Source organism: Vipera ursinii (assembly GCF_947247035.1).
Source record: "Vipera ursinii genome assembly, chromosome: 2".
NCBI classification, from domain to species: domain Eukaryota; kingdom Metazoa; phylum Chordata; class Lepidosauria; order Squamata; family Viperidae; genus Vipera; species Vipera ursinii.
In genome coordinates, this window is record NC_139513.1 from 145724367 (window position 1) to 145751439 (window position 27073).

The 27073-nt window shown below is 41.9% G+C and overlaps 1 protein-coding gene across 1 annotated transcript in view; it reads right to left on the minus strand.

Annotated features, from left to right (window-relative positions):
* FMNL3 (formin like 3) overlaps positions 1-27073 on the minus strand; it is a 115328-nt gene that overhangs the window by 25510 nt on the left and 62745 nt on the right. Inside the window, exons 5-11 of the mRNA XM_083352442.1 lie at positions 26139-26222; positions 23052-23204; positions 21308-21416; positions 19833-19909; positions 6166-6259; positions 3799-3873; positions 2215-2325 (exon numbers count right to left, since the gene is read on the minus strand). Coding sequence (XP_083208568.1) covers positions 2215-2325; positions 3799-3873; positions 6166-6259; positions 19833-19909; positions 21308-21416; positions 23052-23204; positions 26139-26222 — 703 coding nt within the window. The remainder of the gene's footprint in view (positions 1-2214; positions 2326-3798; positions 3874-6165; positions 6260-19832; positions 19910-21307; positions 21417-23051; positions 23205-26138; positions 26223-27073) is intronic.

Genomic DNA, 27073 nt, shown 5'->3' on the forward strand with positions numbered 1-27073 from the left:
AGTAAGGCCATCACACCCTGAAGTGCCGCACAAAAACCTCAGCTAAGAAAGGAGACCAACTATCCAGAGGGAAGCCGATGAAACCTACTCAATGCCCAAAGGACACGGCGCTGAAGAGCACGGAGGTTGTGGAGTTCCACCCAACCCCAAAATCAGGAGGGGGAACTCCGACCCCACAAGATGATGAACCAGGGATACACAAAAGCGACTACAATGATGACCTCTTAGTAAGTGGGTAGATCGCGCCAATAACAGTGCCCATTAGGATTGTTAATCCCGGGCAAGGAAGAAAAGGTGCCCCTAAACACCCTACTAGACTCAGGTTGTACCAGGTGCCTGATCAGCCGACTGAGGTTAAAGGACCCCACTGCATTTTGCCAACTTGATGGGTCCATTGCAGGGGGCGTCCCAGCCAGCTTTCCCACTGAACCTTTGGGTCTAGCAATGGGAAGCCACTCTGAGACTTTTAACTTTCATAGTGGCACCTGGTATGGAATGGCCCCTTGTCCTAGGGCTGACGTGGCTGAAAAGATGGAACCCACAGGTAGACTGGCTAGAAGGGAGCTTGAAATTCCCAAAGGAACAGAAAAGCCTAAAAGCCACAAGAGCAAAAAGGGGAAACCTGACTGAGGAACTGGTGGTAGCCACGAAAAGCGATGGACTGAAAAGCATACCCAGAGACTACCACAATTTGACTGAAGTATTCAATGAGAGGGGCTCAGATGAACTTCCCCCACACCGACCCTCAGACTGTGTTATTGAGATTGTCCCTGGAGCCAAGCCCCCAAAGCCCAAGATATACTCTATGGCCCCCCTAGGGAGCTAGAAAATCTGTGGCAGTTTATAGATAAAAACCTAGCCTGGGGCTTCATATAGCCAGCAAGCCCACAGGTGGCAGCCCTGGTGCTGTTCTGGGAAAAGAAAAATAGGTCTCTTCATCTCTGTGTGGACTATAGAGGTCTTAATGTTGTGTGTGTGGAAAATCTGTACCCCTTGCCTTTCATGAAGGACATGCAGGCTCACCTTTCCAGAGGAAAAGTGTTTTCTAAACTGGACTTATGGGAGGCATATTACCGAGTCAGGATCAAAGAGGGAGATGAGTGGAAGATGACTTTTAACTGCCCCCTATTTTATTTTCAATTTAAAGTGCTCCTTTGGGTTATAGGGAGCCCCTGCAGTGTTTATGCAACTGATAAATGAGGTGCTACATGAGCACCTATACAAAGGAATTTGGTGTACCTGGACGATACCTTAATCTACACTGAAATGAAAGCTGAGCATGTGAAATTGGTTAAGGCAGTCTTAAACTCTGCACGGCTAAGCTGTATGCTAAGCTCTCAAAGTGCGAATTCCACAAAGAAAAAAATGACTATTTAGGCTATCGGCTCTCACACAAGGGGGAAGAAATGGATCCAGAAAAGGTGAGTGCCCCACACAAAAGGAAGAGGCTGCGCAGCTTCCTGGGCTTCGACAACTTCTATAGACAGTTCATCCCCTCGTTTGCACAAATTGCCCTGCCCATCACAAATTTGCTGAAAACCAAAGGGGTGAAACCCAGCCAGCCGCTAGAGTGGACCGTAGAATGCCAAGCCGTATTTGGAAAGTTAAAAAGACTTTTTTCCACAGAGCTGTTACTGAGACACCCAGGGAGACCATCTGACATCCATGCTGATGCTAGCAATATGGCTATGGGTGCAGTACTGCTCCAAAAGAAAAAAAGGGCAGCTATAGCTCTAAAAAAAATAACTGAGACAAAATAATGCTGGGAGAAGGAGGCTTATGCTGTAAGATGGGCTCTCCTCACATGGAGGCATTTTCTAGAAGGGAGTAAACTCCCTTTCCAGATTTGGACTGACCACAAAAAACCTAGAACCGCTGAAGACCCCAAGGAAGCTGTCTCCTAAACAGGCACGGTGGGCCCAACGCTTCCAGCACTTCAATTATACCCTCTGCTATTTGCCTGGAGGAAAGAATATTTGACAGTTACTTTGTCAAGACTGCCACAGTACAATAGGGTAAAGACAGAAGTAATTAAGGCTATAATTCCAGCACCACACCTAGCAGCCCCAGTAATCATGAGAGCAGTTAAAAAGAGCCCTGTTCCTAGACATCACGGTCACCTCGGAGTTTAAATGAGCCTTAGAGAAAGATGATTAAACATTGTCGAATTTTAATACCACTTGAGATTTACTTTGCGATGGGATAAAATGTTACCTGTAAGAACTCTTCCAAACCCAGCTTGGTGAACTCGTATTGTAAGTGCACTCGGAAGTTCATGTCCTCTACTGAATGGACCACAATGTTGATGAATTGCATACAGGCTACCTATAAAAGAGAGAAAAGGCAGCTGGAATTGTGACACACAGATCCAGTTATTTCCTCCCCCTTAGATTCTAGAACTCTTTTTTTAAAAGAAAAAAAACCAGAGAACTGAATTTTTAAAATGCAACACACTCTATATAATACCCAGATAGACAAGTCCCACCATCCTTCAATGCACAGATTCTCTTCCTCCATGCAGAGAACCATGGATTAATCTTTTGCTGGAGAAGGAGAAAGGGGAAGCGGATGTTTCAGGTTTCATTTACTGAGACCATCTAATCCATATTCTTTAGAGATTCCTGTTATAAGGGAGTTAAAGGGTGGAAGGTTTGTTAACGTTGTAATAGATATTTAGCATATGTTTGCATAAGATTGCTATATGTAATACCCTGTATTCTGCTTTGGGAAGTCCGGGGGGGGGAGGGAAGGGGAGAGGGTTGATGGGGAGGGGGGGTTATTATTAAAATTTTGTAAAACTTTTTAATAAAAAAAAGAGATTCCTTAGAGCAGAGTTCCCCAACTTTTCGGAGTTGGAGGCCCAGAACAGGGGAGAGGGGAAAGAAGGGATGATTTCGTGGGGGAGTGAACGCATGCACAGGCGTGCATGTGCATGAACATCCATTGCTCGCTTGAGTGAGGCTGCGAACGCCCACGACGCTCACAGAGATGCTTGTGTGAGTGGGGCCATGAGCCTGTGTACACATGCGCGCACCAGCCAACTACTCACACGGTCTGGTGGCCAATAGGCCATGATAATGGCCCCCGGCCACAGGTTGGGGACCCCTGCCTTAGAGTAAATTCTTCCTTGGGTTGATAAAGACTCCCTACTCCTACATTTTCACTGATAGATTTATCTGTCTAGGATTTTATATAGAAACCTTTCCCAATCTTGCCTAAAATGATCAATGACTTTCTGAATCCAAGCATATGCTCCATCATCATTGTCTTATGGTCTCTTGCATGGGTGAATCCATGATAGCACGTTAAGCATAGTTGCGGACAGCAGAAGTCCTACATTATCCATGGAATAAAGTTAGTCTTCAACTTACAATCACAATAGGGATTGGAAAATTTATCATTAAGGTGTGTGGTCATTAAGTGAGACATCATCTGACCACAACTTGCAAGCTTCCCTGCCACCTTCCCCATTGATTTTGCTTGGTCACACATGGTGATCATGTGTCTGAAGGATACTGCAACCATAGTAAATGCATGATGGCTGCCAGGATCATGATCATATGAGTGGAAATACTGCAATGTTGTGAGAGGACCAGTTGTAAGTCACTTTTGAAGGGCATTAAAACTTTGAACAGTCACTAAATGAATAGTTCTAAGTTGAGTACAATTGATTATCAAGACAGATAATATACATCCAATGTGTCACTTTGTTTCATCCCAGCATTGGGCTAAATGAGCTGCTGGCATACACAATTTCAAAGCAAATGCATTCTTGCTTTTTTTTTTTTTACTACTTACCATGAAGTCAATATTGCTATCCTCATTACGGAAATATTCCATCAGTTTCTCAAAGCGATGCTGCTCTTTGCATACCTAAGAAAAGAGAACACACCTGGATCATAAACCTGTTGCAGTCCTGATGAGCCTGCCAAATACAGATCATTCCATGATGCTGACACATTTACATAAGTGCTCCTCCACATAGCTGCGCAGTGGTTACTTTCATGCACATTCCCAGAGTAATTTCTTTCTTTGGTCATATACCCAGAGAAAGAGAGTTTTGTTATCAGTAGATGGTACAAGAAGGCAAGTACTGTGTTTGAATTATCCCCACAGAAACACAGGTATGCTCCTAGTCTTTTAAGTCACACCTTGAGGGCCTACTGGTTTTTCTTTAATCATTTCAGGTTGTATTCATTTTACCCTTTTCTTTACTAGATCAAGCTTTGACAGGACTGGCAGCCAAATGGAACATCTAATAAACACATGATCCACATATATTCCTTCAGGAGCCATTCAAAGAAAACACAACAAGAAAATGTTTTCAGAAAGATGTCAGGCTCTTTGAGAAGCTACTGATGAAAATATCCTGCAACTAAGAGTAACTTACTTCAACTTCTGAAAATGAGACACCTAAAAAAGTTATCTAGAGAAGAGCTTGACTACAAGTGAGTAGCAGCAGGTGCATAAGTATATAAACAAATAAGGTGGCATGCAGGCCTGATAAAAACATGGCTTCAGCTTTGTGTAACTACCTATCTCTGACTCAATGCAACACCAAAAGATAGGGTAGACTGCATTGATCAAAAACTTTCTCCAAAGTAATATTGGATAGTTGTGTAGATTTGACTTGGGTTCTCACTTGGAAAAAAAATGATGATCACTATACACACAGAGCATGAACAATAAACAAGGTGAATTAGAAATTCAGGTAAATGAGGGCAGATATGGTATTGTTGCCATTACGGAAACTTGGTGGGAGGGTTTTAAATTATTTAAAAGAAACAGACCAAATAAAAGAGGAGGTGAAGTTGCTCTCTATATAAGAAATAACTACATCTCTACAGAAATAGAGCACAACAATGATGAAAACTGTCTTGAATGCATTTGAGTCAATATAAAAGGGGGGCAAATGACATTCCCATAGCTGTTTACTATAGGCCACCCAACCAAACAGAGGAAATAAACAAACATTTTGCTAGTCAGTTAACTAAGGTATGTAGGAAGCACATCGATAGTAATGGGGGACTTTAATTACCCGGACATCAACTGGGAGATAAACTCTGCACCAGATGGAAGATCAAACAAATTCCTGACAAACCTAGCAGACAACTATGTCTCCCAAAAAGTAAAGAAGGGAACTAGGGGATCAGCCATATTGGACTAACAGAGATGAAATGATTGGAGTTGAAGCTACAGGAAACTTGGGGTGGGGGTGGGGTGGGGGTTGATCATGCAATATTGGTGGTACCGTGCTTAATAGTAGTGAGAGGGATCTTGGAGTTCTAGTGGACAGTTACTTAAATATGAGCCAGCTGTGTGCTGCAGCTGCCAAAAAAGCCAACACAATGCTAGGCTGCATTAACAAAGGGATAGAATCAAGATCACGTGAAGTGTTAATACCACTTTATAGCACCTTGGTAAGGCCACACTTGGAATACTGCATTCAGTTTTGGCCAGCAGGATGTAAAAAAGATGTTGAGATTCTAGAAAGAATACAGAGAAAAGCAACGAAGATGATTAGGGAACTGGAGGCTAAAACATATAGGGAACGGTTGCTGGAATTGGGTATGTGTAGTTTAACGAAGAGAAAGGCGAGGGGTGACATGATAGTAGTGTTCCAATATCTCAGGGGCTGCCACAAAGAGGAGGGAGGCAAGCTATTCTCCAGAGCACCTGAAGGCACAACAAGAAGCAATGGGTGGAAACTAATCAAGGAGAGAAGCAACCTAGAACTAAGGAGAAATTTCCTGACAGTTAGAACAATTAATCAGTGGAACAACGTACCTTCAGAACTTGTGAATGCTCCAACACTGGAAGTTTATAAGAAGAGACTGGATAACCATTTGTCTGAAATGGTATATAGGGTTTCCTGCCTGAACAGCGGGTTGGACTAGAAGACCTCCAAGTCCCTTCCAACTCTACTATTATTATTGTTATTATTATATCAGTTTTTCTCTATTTTCCTCCCTCCCCGTTTGTATCTGTCTCTGGGTGGTGATCAAAGTCCTTCCATCTAACCATTGTTTCCATCTGCTTCCTTATTATTTGCATATCCTTTCTCAATCTAGTGATGCAGATACATTGGACTTCAGAACGTACAATACCCTGGATCTTCAGCATTTGATACCTATCCTTTTAAATAGATAATAAAAGCAATCTCACCTCCTTGAAGTTCTCGAAGGCAGCCAAAATGATCTCATGGCCACCTCGCACAAGACACACAGCTGCCAGCAATTCTAATACCAGGGCTTTTGTCCTAGGGAGAGAAAGGAGACACACAACTGATCGACTAACAACTGGGAAAAAACCATGGAAGCCAAAATGGAGAAATGGCTGATAAGGATGATGGACCTTGCAGAGATGGCTAAATTAACCTGTTTGAATAGAAAAAGTATATATCCTTATTTATGGTTGACTGGAAACTCCTATCAGACTTTTTGCATAAAACAGAAAAAAATGCACTTATGATTGGTAGTTTTGATAGTTATAAAAAACGATAATAGGAAAGAGTGAGTTTTCTTTTGTAAACAGTGTAAGAGATAATTTTGTAATTGCACTTATATTTACTGCGAAGAAAACTGGAAGATCCTTCTGTTTCTTTTGATTCTTTCTACATTTTCTTTCTTTTTTCTTCCTTTCTTTATAGCTTTTACTCTTTACTGGTTTGTGTTAGTTTTTACGTTGTTTTGTAAAACATTCAATAAAAATTTATAAAAGAAGGAAGGAAGGAAGGAAGGAAGGAAGGAAGGAAGGAAGGAAGGAAGGAAGGAAGGAAGGAAGGAAGGCAGGCTCATCTGGAAAGAGTAGTATTGTTATTGTGTTCATACACATAGCACTAACCCTAATGTGGAACTAATTAGCCTTTCCTGTCAGCTTTGGTTATTGGTCCTGGGAATATCACAATGTGAAGGTAGTCCCCATCTGCCGCTCAGCATTTGGTAAAAACATACATTCCCCATTTGCAATTATGTCACTGTTGAGGTTGCTCTTTAAAATCAAAAGATATTTCACCATGCACTAAATCTGATCATTACTCCATGTAACTGAAAGTCTGGCTCTCCCCTTAAAAGTTTCAGAACCATGAGCTGCATAGAGAGGATCTTTTACAGGTGAAACTCAAAAAATTAGAATATCGTGCAAAAGTTCATTTATTTCAGTAATGCAACTTAAAAGGGGAAACTAATATATGAGATAGACTCATTACATGCAAAGCAAGATAGTTCAAGCTGTGATTTGTCATAATTGTGATGATTATGGCGTACAGCTCATGAAAACCCCAAATCCACAATCTCAGAAAATTAGAACATTACATGCAATCAATAAAACAAGGAGAGTACATAGAACAATATCGGACCTCTGAAAAGTATAAGCATGCATATGTACTCAGTACTTGGTTTGGGCCCCTTTTGCAGCAATTACTGCCTCAATGCGGCGTGGCATGGAAGCTATGGCACTGCTGAAATGTTATGGAAGACCAGGATGCTTCAATAGCAGCCTTCAGCTCTTCTGCATTGTTCGGTCTCATGTCTCTCATCTTTCTCTTGGCAATGCCCCATAGATTCTCTATGGGGTTCAGGTCAGGTGAGTTTGCTGGCCAATCAAGCACAGTAATCCCATGGTCATTGAACCAGGTTTTGGTGCTTTTGGCAGTGTGGGCAGGTGCCACGTCCTGCTGGAAAATGAAGTCAGCATCCCCATAAAGTTCGTCTGCGGAAGGAAGCATGTAGTGCTCCAAAATCTCCTGGTAGATGGCTGCGTTGACCCTGGACTTAATGAAGCACAGTGGACCAACACCAGCAGATGACATGGCTCCCCAAATCAACACAGACTGTGGAAACTTCACACTAGACTTCAAGCATCTTGTAGTGTGTACCTCTCCATTCTTCCTCCAGACTCTGGGTCCTTGGTTTCCAAATGAGATGCAAATGTTGGACTTTGGACCACTGAGCAACAGACCCGGTCTGTTTTTCTTTAGCCCAGATAAGACACTTCTGACGTTGTTTGTTGTTCAGGAGCGGCTTGACAAGAGGAATACGATATTTGAAGCCCATGTCCAGGATCCGTCTGTGTGTGGTGGCTCTTGATGCACTGACTCCAGCCTCAGTCCACTCCTTGTGAAAGTCCCCAACACTTTTGAATGGCCTTTTCCTGACAATCCTCTCCAGGCTACGGTCATCCCTGCTGCTTGTGTACCTTTTTCTTCCACACTTTTCCCTTCCACATAACTTTCTATTAATGTGCTTTGATACAGCACTTTGGGAACATCCAACTTCTTTTGCAATTACCTTTTGAGGCTTTCCCACCTTATGGAGGGTATCAATGATGGTTTTCTGCACAACTGTCAGGTCAGCAGTCTTCCCCATGATTGTGATTCCTACTGAACCAGACTGAGAGACCATTTAAAGGCTCAGGAACCCTTTGCAGGTGTTATGGCTTAATTAGCTGATTAGAGTGGGACACTTTGAGCCTAGAATATTGCACCTTTTCACAATACTCTAATTTTCTGAGATTGTGGATTTGGGGTTAACGAAGCCAGATTCCTATAAGCATCATAATACTGTATATACTAGACCCACATACTGAAGTATAGTACATGTTTTGCAGTGTAAGGAAAAATAAAAACCCTACACATATTCAGTTCTTTGCATATCTAAGTAGGGATAGGAAAGAATTATTTTTGAAACCTAGGGGACCTAGTGTCAGATATATACATACTAGAGGTCTGATTTCTTACAAGGAAGACTATTATGGTATATTCGGTGAGTACAGTTAAATAGTTAGGCTAGATCTCTTTTATTTCATGGAATGAAGTGCAGAATTACTACCTGACTATTAGTGGTCTCCCAAATCAGGAGATTAATCAATGGAAAAACCATATCCACCAGATGATTTTTAAATTTGCTTATTTTTTTCAATTTACATGGCTGCTCATCACAGTGTGATGAATTTGGGTGATTAAGAACAGTTAGAAAATAAAACCAACAACAAAATAAAATATGTAGTTGTCAACCAAGGTAAAAAAAACAATAAACAACAATTAAAGTAGCCATCACATGGACTCTGAAAATCTGACTCTCATGCCTGGGCACACAATCATGTCTTCAGGCCCTTGTGAAAGACCAGCAGAATCAAAGCTATCTAATCTCTGGAAGGAGCATGTTCCAAAAAATGGGTGTCATGACAGAACGAGTCATTTCCTGGGTCCCCAAGATGATATTCCTTAAGTGGCAGGAACCATGTCTCCTACCAGATCTAAGTGTTTTGGGGGAGGGGGTCCCAACAAATAAACCAGTCCCATGCCATTGTCTAATTACTGAGAATTAAGAGAGGAATTAATTACAAGATATAAAATTGTGTCATCTGTGCAGAAAGAAAAAAAAGATCCTAAGCTGTAGAGAAACTATAGTTATGGTTAACATTATAAATATTTTATAGATCATATCAAAAGATGCCAAAAATATGACTTGCTCACATGCCTGCTATTCTCCATATGTGCATCCAACCATCATTTAATGCCAAGTGTTAAGGAATATGCACTAAACTGATTTAAGATATGAACAGTAACTTTGCTGGGGAGTTTAGGTAACCAATGAATTTACATTAAGAACACAGCCAGGCAGTATTTCTGGCTGTATACAGAACTTTCGGTAAGATCAAACAATACTGAAATACTGCAAAACAAATGCACATCTGCTTTACCAATTAACATATGTTTGAAATCAGATTTATGAGCTGGTGATAGGCCACATTACAGTATTGTTTAGCTTTTCAGAGTTGAAGGCAGTTTGAAAAATGTACCACTGCTGAAAAGGAAAAATTCATCATACTATTACTCTTGCTAAAAAGATATTGCAAACAATTGTGATTATTTCACAAACCTGCTGTCAATTTCTGAAATGAACCTGGCTGAAGCCATCTTTGTCATTCTCAGTTGCTACACAGATTGGGAGGAAGGGGGGGAGGGAAAGAAACCGAAAGGATTGCTAGACTAAACAAAGAGCGATCCCCTAGGAACCAAGGTCATTCCCACGTTGCTGGAAGGTGGAAAGAAGTGTCATGCAGCCCGCCCATTGCCCTCATTGGGTGGCATGATCAACAGCATGGTAGTGGGAGGGAAGTGTTACATTTAGTTACATTGAATTCCTGGGGGAAAAGGTAGAGTTGGTTTCACTTTTGACCATGCCGATATTATGTATCCAATAAACATATTCTTTCAGAAACTTCAAGCCTCGGAATTCTGATTTGTTTGGGTCCATTAGTCAGAACCTTGATGTTAAACCAACTTTCCAAATTTGTTTTTCTGCTCTAGGATAGAAAGCTATCAAAGAGTTCTCTTCGGGGTCCTGAGCCCTGGCCACCTACTTGATTATTTTGGTATGGCAGTAAAGACTCAGGGAAGATTCTAGGATGGAGAAGAAATAAGGGCTTTCGGTTCACACACACGGCGCTTCCGGATGTGCAGGAACAGTCTGCTTCCTGCTGTCCGTTTCTTTCTTTTTTGGAGGACCCTGAAAAGGGTCAAAAATCGCCCTGTAGGGGAAATTGCTGAGAGGAGGACTTCCCTGCGATCGCAGAAGGGCGGCAGCCCTCCGCTGGAATCCGGGATCATCTCCTTTGACCCAAAGAAGAAGAGACCGGTCATAAAGATGGCCGATCACTTTTGCCGAAAGCCAAGAGTAGTACCTAGCACTAAGAAGAAATGTGGATGACCTGGGTGACCTTTTACCTTTCCTATTCCCTTAACCATCTTTCTGTGGGACTTTCCTGAAAATCTCCTTTCCCATTTTTTGAGAAAACAGCAAATATCTACTTTGGGAACAAATCTTAAAGCCTCAAAGCTACAAAAGAAATTCAATTAATTCAGCGCAGAATTTAAGCAATTTCATCTGTATTTACTAAAAAGCTTCTATTTGATGCTGGGGATCCACTATCCTATCCTCTCTCTAAGCTGTGAATTAAAGAAAAAATTTGGACTAATCCGACAAAAGTTCTATATTAATTTGGGGGGGGAAAAGAAAAAGAAAAAAAAATTCTTATATTGCATGTTATATATTATTGATGACATCTTGTGGCGAAACCTGGTACAGCAAGTAAATTTCCTTTTTTTGTTGTGAGAGCTGACTGAATAACAGAGCTGTCCTTGAAACAATGCTTAAGGATAAGTGTGGGAACACCTGGCACTGAATACAACTCTTCAGGAGGTGGAAAATCTTTGACTATTATTAAAACAGCCTCCATGGAAAATTTAACTGCAAACAACAATGAAATGGATGAATACATCCCACCACTTGATTATAAACTGATACTGAACACGATCTTGGCAATGACAAAGCTAAACTGCAAGAAAAATCTGACAACTTAAAGCCACCAAATCAAATTCTGACTGTAAATGAGGAAAAGATAACCCAAAACCAAATAGAAGAAGTGGAAACTAACACTAAAATACGAGATTTCAAAGAATAACAAAAGCAACCTACAGAAAACCTTGAAGTCCAAACTTTAATGGCAACTACAAAACTTACAAGCCAAAAAGCAACAGCACCTGAAGCAACACCAGGAATGAAGACACTAAAGGCCTTCAAATACACTATATTGAGAATTCAATTAATCAAATGACAACCATAATACCAGCTACTACTTTCTACCTAACCCAGATAGAATTGGAAGAACAAAAAGATTTGACTGATTTAATGACAACTATATCAACCACCAAAAACTGAATTATCAAAGCAAAAATACAATGGTTACAAAGGGGACATTTTCCTTGCAAAACTGACATTTGGATACACTGCGTGGATTCAAATAAGGGGTATAGGAAGAAAGGAAGATACATTTGAGAATTTAAAGATGCCAAGAGGGAAGCATGATTGGCACAAAAGGAAGGAAAGAGTTAGATTTTAAAAAACTGAACTTGTTTCTCTTTTGGGATTCCTAAAGATAGACTATAAATATATCTTTCTATAGATTAAGGGGAATCTCTAAAAAATATCACTGATTTTACATTTAGCTTTTAGATCTGTAAAGGAAAACAAAAGTAAGCATTTAGAATATAACTCCGAAATATATTATAGAATTTGGAATGACATATCAAAAGATAGTGTTTTAATAATTGATGTATGGTCAAGATGACTTATAGAATATTCAGTGGTTACTTTTGAACTATAGTATAGAATCTAGAATTTTATATATAAAAGATAGCATTTTAATAATTGTTGAACGGTTAAGGCAAAAAATATACGGTATTTCTATAACTGGTGATTTGTTAAGATGAAAACTAGACTTTAATGGTAAAACATAAGAATGTTTTGTAATGAACAATATAAGTTTTGTAGACAAAAGAATTATTCTTTATTGAAATAGGGAATTGTGGGTTACCCAAAATTAAGCTTTTTCCTATATACTATAGGCTATGCTAGAATATCTTATTGCAATTAGATAAAATTTAAAAACAGGATATTGATGTTTTAGTGAAAATATATTTTAAATTTTGTTGATTGACTAGGTGATAACTAGAAGTGTACTAACTTGCTTATTTTGACTATGTAATCACTAAGGGAATTAGAGAGGGCATTTCTGTTGATGTAACCTGAACTATTTACAACTGGTTATTTCCTATTTTAACTACCCAATCACCATATTGTTTCACAAATACATGTTTATGTAAATAATTAAAAAATCAATAAAACTTGTATATATATAAAAAAGAAATAAGAAGTGACTACTAATCACGAAGCAACACCTGCAGAGGGGACAAAGATGGCTGCCCAGACCAGGGATGGAATTCCACCAATGGGGGCTTGGCCGAAAGTCTGTGCAGACAAATCTGACAGGCCAGTGGTGTGGGAAGAAGTTCTAGCCATTGGGGATCAATACTGAACAGAGGAAGATTTCCAGCACAAGAGTACCCCCCAAGGTTGCCGAGGCTGAGTTCCCCCTGATCTCATCCCATAGCTCTCTATAATTCATGCCAAAATGGAAAGTACAGAGAGTAATGGAATGGGATGAGTTAGGGGAATGGAAGTACCTGACAGCAGTCCATGGGCACTCGGCCGAAAGACCAAAGGAGAAGTTTAACCAAATGGAAATCAGAGAAGTGACCCCAGTTGCAAGGTACGAGGTCTCAGCTGGGGCCAAGACTAGGATGGATCCTTGTTGGGACCCCATACCTAATAAAAACAAGAAAGTCCAGTTGCCTCATGAAAAAACATCTTTGGGATAACCGTAAGACTAGGAAGGAATCCTCTTCTCACTACTCATAATGGTCAGGAGAGGAAAGCCACCTCCACAGAATCAGAAAGTGAGCCAACTGAGCCTTTGAAACGCGCATCAGAGCAGTTGCCAGGGGTCCAACCCATTCCCAAAGAATACCAAGATCTGGCCAAGATGTTCAGTGAGGAGTGTGATGTGCTTCCCCCTCACCAAGTCACTAACTGCAATAGAGATTCTGCCGGAAGCGAAATCCCTAAGCCAAAAATGTATTCCATGCCCCCAGGAAGATGAATGAACTAAGAGAATACATTGACAAAAATCTGGCTATGGGCTTCATCCAGCCAGCAAAATCATGCGTGGCTGCCTCTGTGCTATTCAAAGAAAAGAAAGATGGAATGTTGAGATTGTGTGTGGATTTCAAGGGCTTAAATGCTGTCAGCATGGAAAATATATATCCACTCCCCCTTATGAAGGACATGTTAGGTCACATGGCTAAAGAGAAAATTTTCACCAAGTTGGACCTGCGGGAAGCTTACTACCGTGAGAATTAAGGAGGGAAATGAATGGAAAACCACCTTTAACTGCCTGCTGGGGAGTTCCCAATTCAACGTGATGCCATTTGGCCTCCAGGCGGCTCCTGCCATGTTTATACAGTTGATCAATGAGGTGTTACATGACCATCTATACAAAGAGGTCCTAGTTTATCTTGACGACATCCTCATCTTTACAGAAATGATGGAGGAACATGTCAAATTGGTTTGCGAAATGCTCAAAAAATTATTAAAGGTGAACCTTTATGCTAAACTATCCAAATGTAAGTTCCACCAAATCCACCTTGACTATCTAGGGCAGGGGTGTCAAACTCAATTTCATCAGCATTGCAGTTGCCCTCAGGGGGCCAGGTGGGTGTGGCCTACTGGGTGGGTGTGGCCTACTGGGTGGGCATGGCCAGCTCTACATCGTTCGCATCAAGGGTGCCTATGGGGGCCTGGGCAGGAGTGGGACAGATCTGAGGGTCTCTGGTAGGAGGAGGGTCTCTGGGCCAGGGCCAAGGCAGTGGGGGCCGTTCCCTCACTGTTTCCAGGATGGCTTCGCGGGCCGCATGAAACCACTTCGTGGGCCAGATCTGGCCCCCGGGCCTTGTGTTTGACATGTCTGATCTAGGGTACCGAATCTCAAATGAAGGGGTGGAAATGGACCTAGAGAATGGCAATCCCCTCATACTCACAAGCAACTACAGACCTTTTTGGGATTTGCTAACTTTTACCAGCAGTTCATTGCCTCCTTTGCAAAAATAGCCTTACTGATTACTGAACTGTTAAAAACAGGCAAGGGGCAGCAAAACCCTGTCCCAGTAAACCTTTAAGATGGACTATGGAATGCCAAGCAGCGTTTGAACAACTTAAAAGGTTGTTCACAGGGGAAACAGTCTTCAAACACTCTAACCCTGTGGAATTGTTTATCATCCAAGTGGATGCCAGTGATGTTGCAGTGGGTGCAGTTCTCCTTCAAAAAAATAGCAAGGGAGTTCTACAGCCATGCATGTACACCTCCAGAAAACTCACCGATACAAAGCAGTGATGGGCTGTATGGGAGAAGGAAGTGTTTGCTGTTTGATGGGTATTGCTAACCTGGCATCATTTCCTAGAGGAGAATAAGATTCCATTTGAAGTGTGGACTGACCATAAAAACCTTAAGGCACTCAGAACCCCATGGAAATTATCTCCCAAGCAGGTTCAGTGGGTGCAATATTTCAATCGTTTCAACTTCTCTTTAAAGTACATTCCTGGAGGAAGAATTTCCTAGCTGACGCCTTATCCAGAATGGCACAGTACAACAGCAATCATGAGGAAGTGGTCAATGCTATATTCCTTTGCCACAAAAGGCCTCTCAGATGACCACTAGACGCCAAGCTTGAAAGCAATCCACCAGCCCTGGCAGCAGCCTGACCCAGAAACCTAAGGCTGAGCTGAAAGCGGACCTCTGGTTCAGAGATAACAGACAAGTGTTGACATATAGAGATGAACTAGCCTGGAAAGGCTCCAAGTTATACATTCCTAGCACCCTCAGGGTCCAAGCCCTGCAACAAAGCTATGATGCCAAGCAAGCAGATCACTTTGGATTTTTAAAGACTTTACACTTGGTAAGGCAGCAGTTTTGGTGGCCAAGGATGAAAAAGGACATTGAAAGCTATGTTAAGAGCTGTGCAATCTGTGCAGCTATGAAAAAAGACCTGGGAAGCCCCCTGGATTGTTACAACAAGTAGCAGTCCCATCCCAACCATGGGAGAAAATCGCAATGGACTTCATTGTAGTGGAAATAGTGGAAATATAGTAATTTGGATTTCTCAAAGCAGGCTCATTTTATAGCATGTCCTAGTCTCCCTTCCACCCAGAAGGCAAAACATATCTACCAACTCCACAGGGCACCAAAAGGGTTATATTGGACCAAGAGATTCAGTTCACAGCAAAATTTTGGAGGGAGTTCGTGCCACTGATTGGATCCACCCAAGGACTCACCTCAGCTTTTCATCCAAGTACAAATGGAGCCGCTGAACGAGAGAATGCAATGGTGGAACAATACCTGAAATGCTAGGTTAACTATCAGCAAACTAACTGGACAGACCTGCCTTTTGTTGAAGCGGCATACAACAATATTGTACACAGCAGTACTGGACTTACTCCTTTTAAGATAGCTACTGGCAGGGAATTTGTTCCCATGCCTGAATATCTCCAAGAACTCCCTCCTCACAAACCGAGTGGGTGAACTCATTGCAAAACACTTGGGCAAATGTCACATGTGTCTTAGCTAAAGCAACCAAGATTCAAAAGGAACAAGCCAATAAGAGGTGATCCCCCCAAAAATCATTTCATATAAGAGATAAAGTCTATCTCTCAACCAAATACCTAAGATTAAAATTACCATGTAAAAAATTGGGATCTAAATCCGTCGGTCCTTTTCCCATCATAAAAATCATAAGCCCCATCACTAAAACTCCCACAACTCTTGGGGAAGATACATCCAATTTTTCATTAGACTTTGTTGAAAACAGTTACAGGATCGACATTGAGACTAGTATGCCGAATAGCTCCAGGTCCTATTATAGTGGAGGGTGACACCCATGATGAAATAAAATGGATTCTCGATTCTAGACTGTATAAAGGGAAATGACAGCACCTAGTTAAATGGAAGGGTTACCCTTTGTCAGAGGCTACCTGGGTAAAAAGCAGAGATGTAAAGGCTGATAGATTAATCCAGAAATTTCATGATGAACACCCCCAAAAGCCTAGGAAAACTTCAGGCGACAGAGATGAAAATTAGTATCACATTAATATGTATCTATGCTTGTTATTTTCCAGGAACTTCTTTCTCTTTAGGGGAGTCCAACTGTCAACTTTTGAAACAAACCTGGCTGAAGCCATCTTTTGTCATTCTCAGTTGCCACACAGGTTGAGAGAAAGGGTGGGGGAGAAACCAAAAGGATTGCTAGATTAAACACAGAGCTATCCCCTGGGAATCAAGGTCACTCCCACTGGTGCTGGAAGGTGGAGAGAAGAAGTGTCACGGAGGCCACCAATTGCCCTCATTGGGTGGTGTGATCAACAGCATGGTAGGGGAAGTGTTACATTTAGTTACATGGAATTCCTGGGGGAAAAGTAAAGAGTCGTTTTCACTTTTGACTGTGCTGATGCAGGTAGTCCTCTAGTTATGAGTGAAATGGAACCTGCCCATTCCACTTGTAACTTGAAAACTTGTGGGAGTAAATCTCGTACCTCGAACAAGATCACCCCCTTGCTCATTAAGACGAATGCGGCTCGTTAAGTGAACATGAGGTATCTCAGGGTGGGGAAGGCCATGAAGAGCCTAGTGATGGAACAGCCCCCCAAGGCCTCTCTGACCCACTAAGATACCTCATGCTTCCCCCTCCCTTCCTGCCCTACCAGACTCACCTTGAAAAGATCCGTCTCCTCTCTGCCACAGTTCCTGCTGCTGCCCGAATCTGAGTCCAGGGGACACTTGGATTGGTGCATCGGAGGCCTTTTCCAGGCCTCTGCTGCCCAGATCTGAATCTGGGGGATGCTTCCACGGCCCTCCAGTGGCACGATCTGAGCACCAGAGGCCTTCTTCAGGCTGCTGCCACCTGGATCTAAGGCTGGGGGACACTTCTGCGGCCATCTGGTGGTCCGTTTCTGGATGACAGTGGCCTGGAGAAGGCCTCTGACACCCAGATCAGGCTGCCGGAGGGCCGCGGAAGCATCCCCCAGCCTCAGATCCGAGCAGCAGCAGCCTGGAAGAAGCCTTTGACACCCCGATCCAGCCTCCGGAGGGACATGGAAGCGTCCCTCAGCTTCGGTTCCATTCTCTGTTGCATAGAATAGAGGTCTAAAGTACCATGAGATCATGCAAGATCAGTAGCGTGAGATCTCATGTGATCTCATGTTACTTTAGGCCTCCATTCTCTGAGAATGCACCGAAGGCCTGGATCAGCCAAGAAAGTGAAGGATCTTGATTTTTGCAGGGTGAGTATTGAAAGCCTGATGCCTAGGGAGACCCAGGGCAGGGGTGGGGAGGAAGGGAATAACCAGGTGAATGTTGCAGAGTCTCTGCAGTTGCTCGTAAGGGAAAATGACTGCCGTGGTGCTGCAATATTTGTAATTTCGACTTGCTCCTAAGCACTAGGGGCGCCTATCACATAACTTTGAAGGAGCATTAAGTGAACATTCGTAACTCAGGGATTACCTGTATTATGTATCCAATAAACATGTTCTTGAGGAAACTTCAGGCTTCAGAATTCTGATTTGTTTGGGTCCATTAATCAGAACCTTGAACCTGCTCACACTGCTTGATTAGTAGGAATAGGTAAAGGTTCCCCCGCAAATGTGTGCTAGTCGTTTCCGACTCTAGGGGCCGGTGCTCATCTCCGTTTCAAACCCGAAGAGCCAGTGCTTGTCCAAGTACGTCTCCGTGGTCATGTGGCCGGCATAACTAGACACCAAAGGCGCACGGAACGCTGTTACCTTCCCACCGGAGTGGTCCCTATTTTACTACTTGCATTTTTACGTGCTTTCGAACTGCTAGGTTGGCAGAAGCTGGGATGAGTAACAGGCGCTCACTCTGTTACATGGCACTCGGGATTCGACCTGCCAAACTGCCGACCTTCTGATCGACAAGCTCAGCGTCCTAACCCACTGAGCCACCGCGTCTTTTTAATAGGAATAGTAAGTCAAAAGAAAGATTTGTTTGGCCTCACACCATGGGACACAATACTTCTATCTAGGTCACTTTCAATTCTTTCAAAAAATATCTACCATATTTTTCAGACCATAAACGCACTTTTTCCCCTCCAAAAGTGGGGGGGGGAAATGAGGGTGTGTCTTATGGTCCGAAGGTATGGTACCCCAGATTCTGCTCCTCCCCCATCGCTCCGTTGGGAGGCTGAGACACTGGATTTTATCCACGGACCAGAGGAGAACACCGCTGATCAGGTGGGAGGTTGGGATTCCGGATCCGATGCCGCCAGCCAGCTGGAAGTCCCGGCGGGTGGCCCCGACACCGCTGAACAACCGGGAGCGTCGGCAACCTTCTCTGGGGGCTGCCAGTCAGCTGGGAGCCTGGGGCCTGACGGCCGCTCCTACTCAAAAGCACCAGTACGCCCAGGTGACTGGCGGCCACGAGACAAGGTTGCCAATGCTCCTGGTTGTTCGGCGGCCGCAGGGCCACCCGCCGGGACTTCCAGCTGGCCGGTGGTGTTGGATCCAGCCTCCCACCTGATTGGCAGTGTTCTCCTCTGTTCCGCAGCTCAAATCTGGAGTCTAAGCAGGCAGGAGCCCGGGATCAGCATTTCTGAATGGGATTTCTCAGTGCGACTCAGCTGATCCTGGGCTCCTGCCTGGCTCACTTGCTTGCGGAAAAGAGGTTGCTTGCTAAGTGAGCCCAGGATCAGCTGAGTCGCGCTGAGAAATCCCACCCAGAAATGCTGATCCCGGGCTGCTGCCCAGCTCATTTAGCAAGCAGCCTCTTTTCCGTAAGCGAGCCAGGCAGGAGCCCAGGCAACACCCGCGCTTGCGGCTTTTCCGCAGCACAGACCCGAGGGCTGCTTCGTTCCCACTTGTCCTCTCACAGGACCCAGGCTGCCTGCACTGGTGAGAAACGCAGCGCTTCTTTTTCTGCAGCGATGGAGCGCAGGCGTCGCTTGGGAAAGACTCCGTGAGACGTGCCTTTGTAGCATGTTTCCCCTTCTTTTATATATCTGAGGTTTGAAAGGCAAGCTGCTCCCAGGGTGTAAAAGTAGAATCCAAATTCTTGTTTTCCTGCTCTAAAAACTGGGTGCGTCTTATGGTCAGGTGCGTCTTATGGTCCAAAAAATACGGTATTTGCCTTTTTATAAAGAACCCAGAAGACTGCACTTCCAGTAGAGCTTGAAAGATTGTGTTTTCTAAACTTATGAGAAAATTTGTATTTCTATGATTTCCATGATATTAGAAACACAAAATCAATGAAATCATCTTGAAATTGCTCATTTTTCAATATTAATGTAGTCCCTGTAAACTGCGCCATATAAGCTTTAGTACACCATTTCTTCCTTTCCATGGGGCTCACTGAGTATCAAGTTGTCTTACCTGGGATTTTTGTTGTTCAAACTGAGGGCAATCTCATTAACAGCGTGAGGATGTGACATAACCAAATTGAATCCATACTGGAAGGAAAAAGAATTTATATAAATGTCAGAAGTTATAAGAAACAGCCAACTAAACAGATAGCCTTATTTAAGATGTAACACACATACAGTATATAAAGTACCAAGGGTGCTTTTTCAAAAGAAAACTGGACTTTGTTTTTCCTTGAAGTTGTTTTGCTTCTCATCCAAGAAGCTGACACACAGAACTGAAAAAGTTTCTTGGATAAGAAGTGAAATGTCTTCAAGGAAAAATAAAGTGCAGTTGCCTTTTGAAAAAGCATATTTGGGACAACCATGACCTGGATGACTGAGAATCTCCATAGACACATATATAGACAAAGGTGGTAAAAAAAGAGATTAGTGAGAAATGTAAACAACAGGTAACAGTATATGAAGCACTGTGCAAGTGTGTTTGAAACAAGGATGATCTGCAACAATAAAAAGGTATAGAGAGATACAGAGAAAGGTATTTATGTAAAGTAGATTTAAATCATTTTTTTTCTTTTGACCCTTGTGTCATCATCATCATCATCATTATCAGTTGGCCAGATGCTCAGACTGGATTTGGCATTTTTGTCTACCTATCGAATTGTTGTTGTTATTATTATTAGGCTTCCTGTAAATTGACATTTTTCTGTATTCTGCATTAAGTTAATTATTCTGAAAAGGGATGTCATGATGGCATATATGCTTTTTAAAAAGACATTTTATGTAAATAAATTATTAAGCCCTTTAAAATGTCACATATAGCATAACTTTGTTACCGTACACATAAATCTGATGCATAGTTAGCTACAAATACTCATACAGAATATTTGGATAATAGGGAGGCAGAAGTAAAAGAAAGAGAAAAGTATATTAATTTAACAAAGAATAGTCCATACCAATTGCACTGCAATTCACCACCCCAGATATCTCTTTGGAAATACACACTATTTAAGAGTGGTGTCCCCCATCTTCTGACACTCCATTTTCAAGTATATTCTTTAGACAGAATGGAATTTTTAAGGCATAGCTAATTGAAATTCTTTACTGGTACTGACATTAGAGGTACTGCATCATTAAGTCGAGTCAAGATACTACACTGCTTGGAGAGCCAAAAACAACTGAGGTTAAGTGCCAAGCTTGGGGGGCGGGATGACCAGCAGGAGGTGCTCTGCCAGCAGAAGTAACAATAGGGTACTCTATTTTCTCTTCCTGCCCCCCCCCAAAAAAAAAATCTCTCAGGTGTTCAAGCCAAAAGCTCTCCTGGGGCAAAACCAAACTATAAATGTAATAAAATGCATACACAAATTTAAAATCATTGATTCTATTAGGGTAGAGTCCAATTTTCCTGTAAATTCACCATAGCCAAGCAACCCCCAATCCCCTATCCCAGCTCAAAGCCAGCACTCCTGAGGGTCAGGCCAGCGATACCTGATAGTTCATGATGGCTCGTAAACACAAGATGCACACGTGCACATCATCCTTCTGGCTCACCAGCCGTGAGTTCTTCAGAGCTTTTCTGCTGGGAAGTGTGGTGTATCTGGCAAAGAGAAGAGAGCCCTGCATTTAGCAAGAAGCAGTAACCTCCCCAAAAGAATGCTGTCACTTGCCAAGGATGAGGTCACAGCCACAGCTAAGAAGGAACACTGGAATTAGAACCACTGGCTTCTGTCAGGAGATTTGCCCAAGATGTATGCTTTCCTTCGGGAACAAAAAAGGCTGGGTGGCCTCAGTACCTTACTTGCAATCTGATAGCTGTTTCAAAGACAGAAGGCTCCTAGATTTGCTAGTCAGAAGACATACTGCAGTTATCCCCTCTTTCCCTGTTTTGCAGATCTTGGTATATATATATAAAACACACACACCTATATTCTGGGAAGCAACTTCAAGTCATTCAGGGGATTTTCCACATGTTTTATTACCCTAGTATCATTATCTGTTTCTGTTACTTTAGCAAGATGAAGGCACGTGGTTTTTTAACAGCCTAAATCAGGAAAACCCAAACCAAAGCAATTAAGAAAAGCAATTAAAATCCTTTTAAAAAACCAAGACAGCAAATTAGACTTTTGTTGATGGAAAATAATCCAAATTTGGAAGAAAATAATGTCTTCTGTGAGGAGCAGAGAAACTAGTAAGTTCTCAAAAATGTGGCATGTGATCTAAACATTTGAGTGGCAGAGAGAAACTAGAGGTGAAAGCTTCCGATGTCATCGTCAGAAAAGGATGTTCAGCTAAGAGAGGACATCTGCAAAAGTTATGATAAAGTTTAGTTCTTCTCCTCAAATGTTCAATTCTATTCCTTTCTGTTCTTGTAAAGGCAGATGATTCAAACCTGTAGCCTTGACTGAGATGCAGGAAGACACTGGACCTTTCAGAGCTAGTATGATTATTATCCAATACAGCATTCTGATGCCTGCCATAAATTTTGAATTATGGACCCCACAATCCCTTGCTGGTTGGGATAGAGGGGAGTTGAAGCCCAAAATTTTTGGAAGGCATCTATTTGCCTATCCTGCATATTATCACTGTAGTAGCAGTTTATCAGACTATTACCAATTAGCTTTCTTTCTGAAGGTATCGGTGCCATCACGGCAGATGGCTAGGTTTTTTAGCTGCCCCTTCAAATAAGAATGAACTTCCACGAGGGTTTGATCTTGGAAAAGCAGCTGATTTTCATTGGGCTTTTTTTAGCCTGAACAAGTTGGTTTTCAGGCGTAGATTAAACCTGTCTCCCAATCCTTATGTGTCTACTCAACCACTCATTTGCCTTCAAGCCAAAAGGTCTGCCATGGACTACAGGGGTTCTTGTCTACATGCCCACACATATCTGCATGCACACAGGCCAGTCCCCGGCCTGAAATGTACATCACTGTATGCTGCGCATGGCACCCAATACAAGGATACTTACCAAGGTAATAAGGACAGAAAAAGAGAGAGAACAGGAGACCCAGCAAAGACAGGCAAACAGAGCAGGGCAAAGGCAAGGCCTGGAGCAGAGAGGAGACCTGGCCAGCTACCCTCAGAGGAACATCAAGGGGGAAGAATAGGAGTGGGAAGAAGAAATCAGCACACGGCATCCCCTGGAGGGCAGAAAGCAGGGTAGGTTTATTACTGTGTAAGTAGCACCGCTGAACAGGATACATACTGGAGGTTGCGGCAAGACAGAGGTACATACCGGAGAGCAGACTGGCGCGCAGAGCGAGCAAGACTGTTGGCGTAGGGAGCAGACAGGGTGCTGGGGTGCTGCAGATCCTCTATGGACCTGCTCCAAGATTTCAGCTTCTCTAGGGCTCCATCCTCGCTATTTTCCAGACCCTCAAAATCAAACCTGGAGGGCAGACAGGGAACATACACCATACACACAGGGAAGCTTTAGGGCAAAAGCTGGCACGGAGGGGTCAAGCTCTGGATTCCCAAAGGATGGAAGTTTCTGCAAGCCACAAGTCAGCAGCATGGGACATGACAAGGTGTGAATGGACAATCAAATGTCCTCTCTGTAAGTAAAATCTCAGCATACAGAAATCTCTGCTGCACAGAAATTCACAGGGCAGTTTTACAGTATGGTTACCCCAATACAGAAGCAACAGTATATTCCACACCGTGGTGAATTTATATTAAATACAGTCTTTTCTGGCATCACCTTTTCTGGCCTCCAGTCAATTGTCCTTTATAGACTATGGTGTTTGCATTAGGTTATGACTAAACAGCTTTATTTCAAGAATGTATCTTGGAAACAGCTGGTCCCATTTGTGCTGAATTCTGGATGAAGTTACAAGTCATTTTTATGATGTTCTTTAAATCTGTGAACAGTATTAAGCCAATAATGGCTCCTGGTCTATTTAAAAGACCAATTCAAAAAATGAACTTTGGACTTCTAAACAACCTAGGATGAAGTTATATGAAAAATCCTCTTGTCACAGACGATTTCTGAATGTTTCTACAAATCCTTTCTGCCGTTTCCAGTCACAGCATTCTGACTTTAGCGCTTCCTCATAGAGCAGCTCTGGTAAATCCTTATATTTTGATGAAGTTCAATAATCTCCCTAAATCACACCTTTTGTAGAATAATTCAACTCTTACAACTGAATGCTTACAAACCTGGGAAACATCATGAGTTAGCCTATTTTGAATGGCAGCTGTGGCAGTAGGGCTGAAGTCAAGGTCTGGCCTCTACTTCAGGTCCAGCCTTATGAGGGTGGCTAAGATGGGCTGGAGGAGATAAATAACAGAATAGGGACCTTGGAAGTCTTCTAGTCCAACCCCTGCTCAAGCAGGAAACCCTATACCAGGGATGACATGTAAGCAGAGTCAAGTTACGCATTTTCCAAATTTTTGACATTCTGAGTCCCCAAATTTCACTATCACTGGTCTAAATTATCTAGCTACACCACTGCTGATGGGTTGAGATCTCTTTGGCCTAAAACCTTAAAATTCCTCAGTTGGAAAAGACATTTATTGTATGGACTGAGGGGTTAAAAAGGATGGGGAAAGAGTAAGATAGCAATTATTCAATAGAAAAAAGGGCTAAAATCGTAATTCGATGTTTTCTTTCCGTTTTGCTTCTATTTTCTTATTTCCTACCTTTTTCTTTGTTTTCCCTTTAATTTTTTTAAAAATATTTTTATTCTAATAAATACTAATAAAATCTTGAAAAAGAAAATAGATTTAATGTATCATAATTGGTTTTTGGTGTGTGTGTGTGTGTATGCATACAGATTCAGACACATAGAAAGAAAGTAAATAAGAAGAAAGCCATCACTAAGAAAAGCCCAGTAACATGAGCTTATGGGAATACAGATTTAAGAAAACTCACCTAGGACCAAAATTGAAAAACTTACAAGTTACCCTGAATTTCTTCTGTTAACCTTTCTGCTGCTGTTTTCTTTTATTCTGGCTTGGGCTACTCCCATTTTATATATTTTGGTTGTTTAAAATTATGTAATTCACTCCAAGATCTCTGCTTCCTGAGAGTGGGATAATTTGAAAAAAAATGAAATAAACAAGCTGCCAAAGCAGCAAGATAAAGATAAGAATTTGACGGGATAAGGAGACAACTTCAAGAAAATTCATCTTCCAGTCAGAACTAGCTTAGGCTAGAAAATGGCATCTATGCAGATTGCCTCATGCCTTACCATTCCTGATAAAGAGATACGCTATATGTATATACTATGAGCCCCCTTGTCTCTTGGGCCCTTGGGCCCTAGCTAGCAAAGACATTTGGGTAATTTCAAGGTGAAAGTTTCTAAACAGAGGTAAGAATACAGTCGGTTAGCTCTCTTGAGTATTCTTCAAAACAACTGCCAGGAAATTTTTTCCTCTTGTTTTGATATCCTTTGGGCTTTCTTTTCATGTTTCTGTTAGGATACCTAAATATTATTGCAAAATGGAATTCTATGGCCTTTCCAACTAATTCTCAAGGACTCTGGGGACCAATTTAGGCCATCTGTTCGAGACTTCATGAACAGTGGGATCAAAGCAATATGTAGTTTATTATTATTAATAGCATATCACCCCAACCCCCCTTTTTATCATCTGTCTGATACTCTCTTGTCCCTCAACCAAGCAGCAGACAGCACAGAAGAAAAGATTTACATAAGCTTTGAAATTAAGCCTCGGAGCCACATATTGTCCTTCATCTTCAAGCTGCCATCCCTAGTCTACAAGATCCTGTGTGGATCATGCATTAATAGAACTTCAGATCTTTTTTTTGAACCAACAAAAAGAAAGGCAGACAACACTTGCTGCACTTTCAGCTCGCATTTCCAGTTTCAGTTCAGAAAAGTGGAACATATTAGTTATAATGTAATTAATTAATGAATGAAATGCCAGACAATTACCCAATTCTCATTTATTTGTACCTGTCATTTTTATTTATCTCGTTAGTCTATCAAGATATACAGTACATGCCAAGCAAATTTTTCCTTGGAAGTACCTCTAATGCAAACTGTGATCTGTAAGTGCCAGCTAGGGAGACTTCCATAATGAACAGGAAAGTCTGGCATGGAAAATGCTAAAAGTAACATATAAATTCTTCTCTATCTGGGAATCTGAATGAGACTAAGAGTCCCACATATAAAACCAAGCTTCCAAAATGTCATTATCCACTCAGTGTGCAAATATCATTAGGTCTTCCTATAACTGTTATTGCCACTTTTTAAGAATACAGTATATATGATACCAACATGAAATGTCAACATAGGTATGAAATATTGTGAAGAAGGAAAAAGAGCCAGGGCATCTTGACAATAACATAATTACTTACATTACTGCACACTGAGCAAATGAGAGGTAGTCCACCAGCACATCCAGGCCTTTGTTTTCATCATTAAGAAATTCACGCACCCATCTGCAAAAAAAAAACAAAAAAAAAACACCACAAACTGACTTCAAAATGTCATTATTCCAGATGTTTTGTGATGTGGCTTACTATGTTTTAAAGTCCAACTGTGGCACTTTTCAAGGTCCATCCTTCCAACCAGCTGTCCCCAACCTGATGAGGCAACAATTTCCAGCTGATGGAGGTTTGCCTCTTTATGCATTCAAATAGTGTTTAAAGAAAGAGGTTCATTTGTTTATGCATCCAATTTTGAAGCCGACTCCTGGATCACTCTGGGCAATCTACAGATGAACTAAAAAAAACCCCATGCAACAATGGCCTACTTGACATTTAAGCATAGAGCCTACGAACCTAAAAACACTGAGAAGAAGGAAAGAGGAGAAAATTACCGTATACTGGGTAGCAAGCAGCATTCAAGGAAATAAAAGACATGGATGTGACTAGATATTAACTTGGAATCCTTCAGTGGACACGAGTTGCATCCATGTCTTTTATTTCCTTGAATGCTGCTTGCCATCCAATATAATTTTCTCCTCTTTCCTTCTTCTCAGTGTTTTTAGGTTCATAGGTTGACACTGCCATTTCATCCATTTGATTGTGACAATTCAAGTGATTGCAACTCTCAGGAATGAGTTGTTATAACCTGAGTTTATGTACACATTGAAAACTGTAATGTTTTGGCTAACACTAATCTTATCTTCCTCCTCCTTCTTGCTGGTTCTTCTGTTTCTGCTATTTTTATAAACACTGGTTATACTTGATTATACCTAACCTTGTCTTATGTTAAGATCTCAGGGATAGATTTTGCCTAAAAAAGACAAGATATTAATTAGTTATATAAATTAGACAGATTCAGGGGG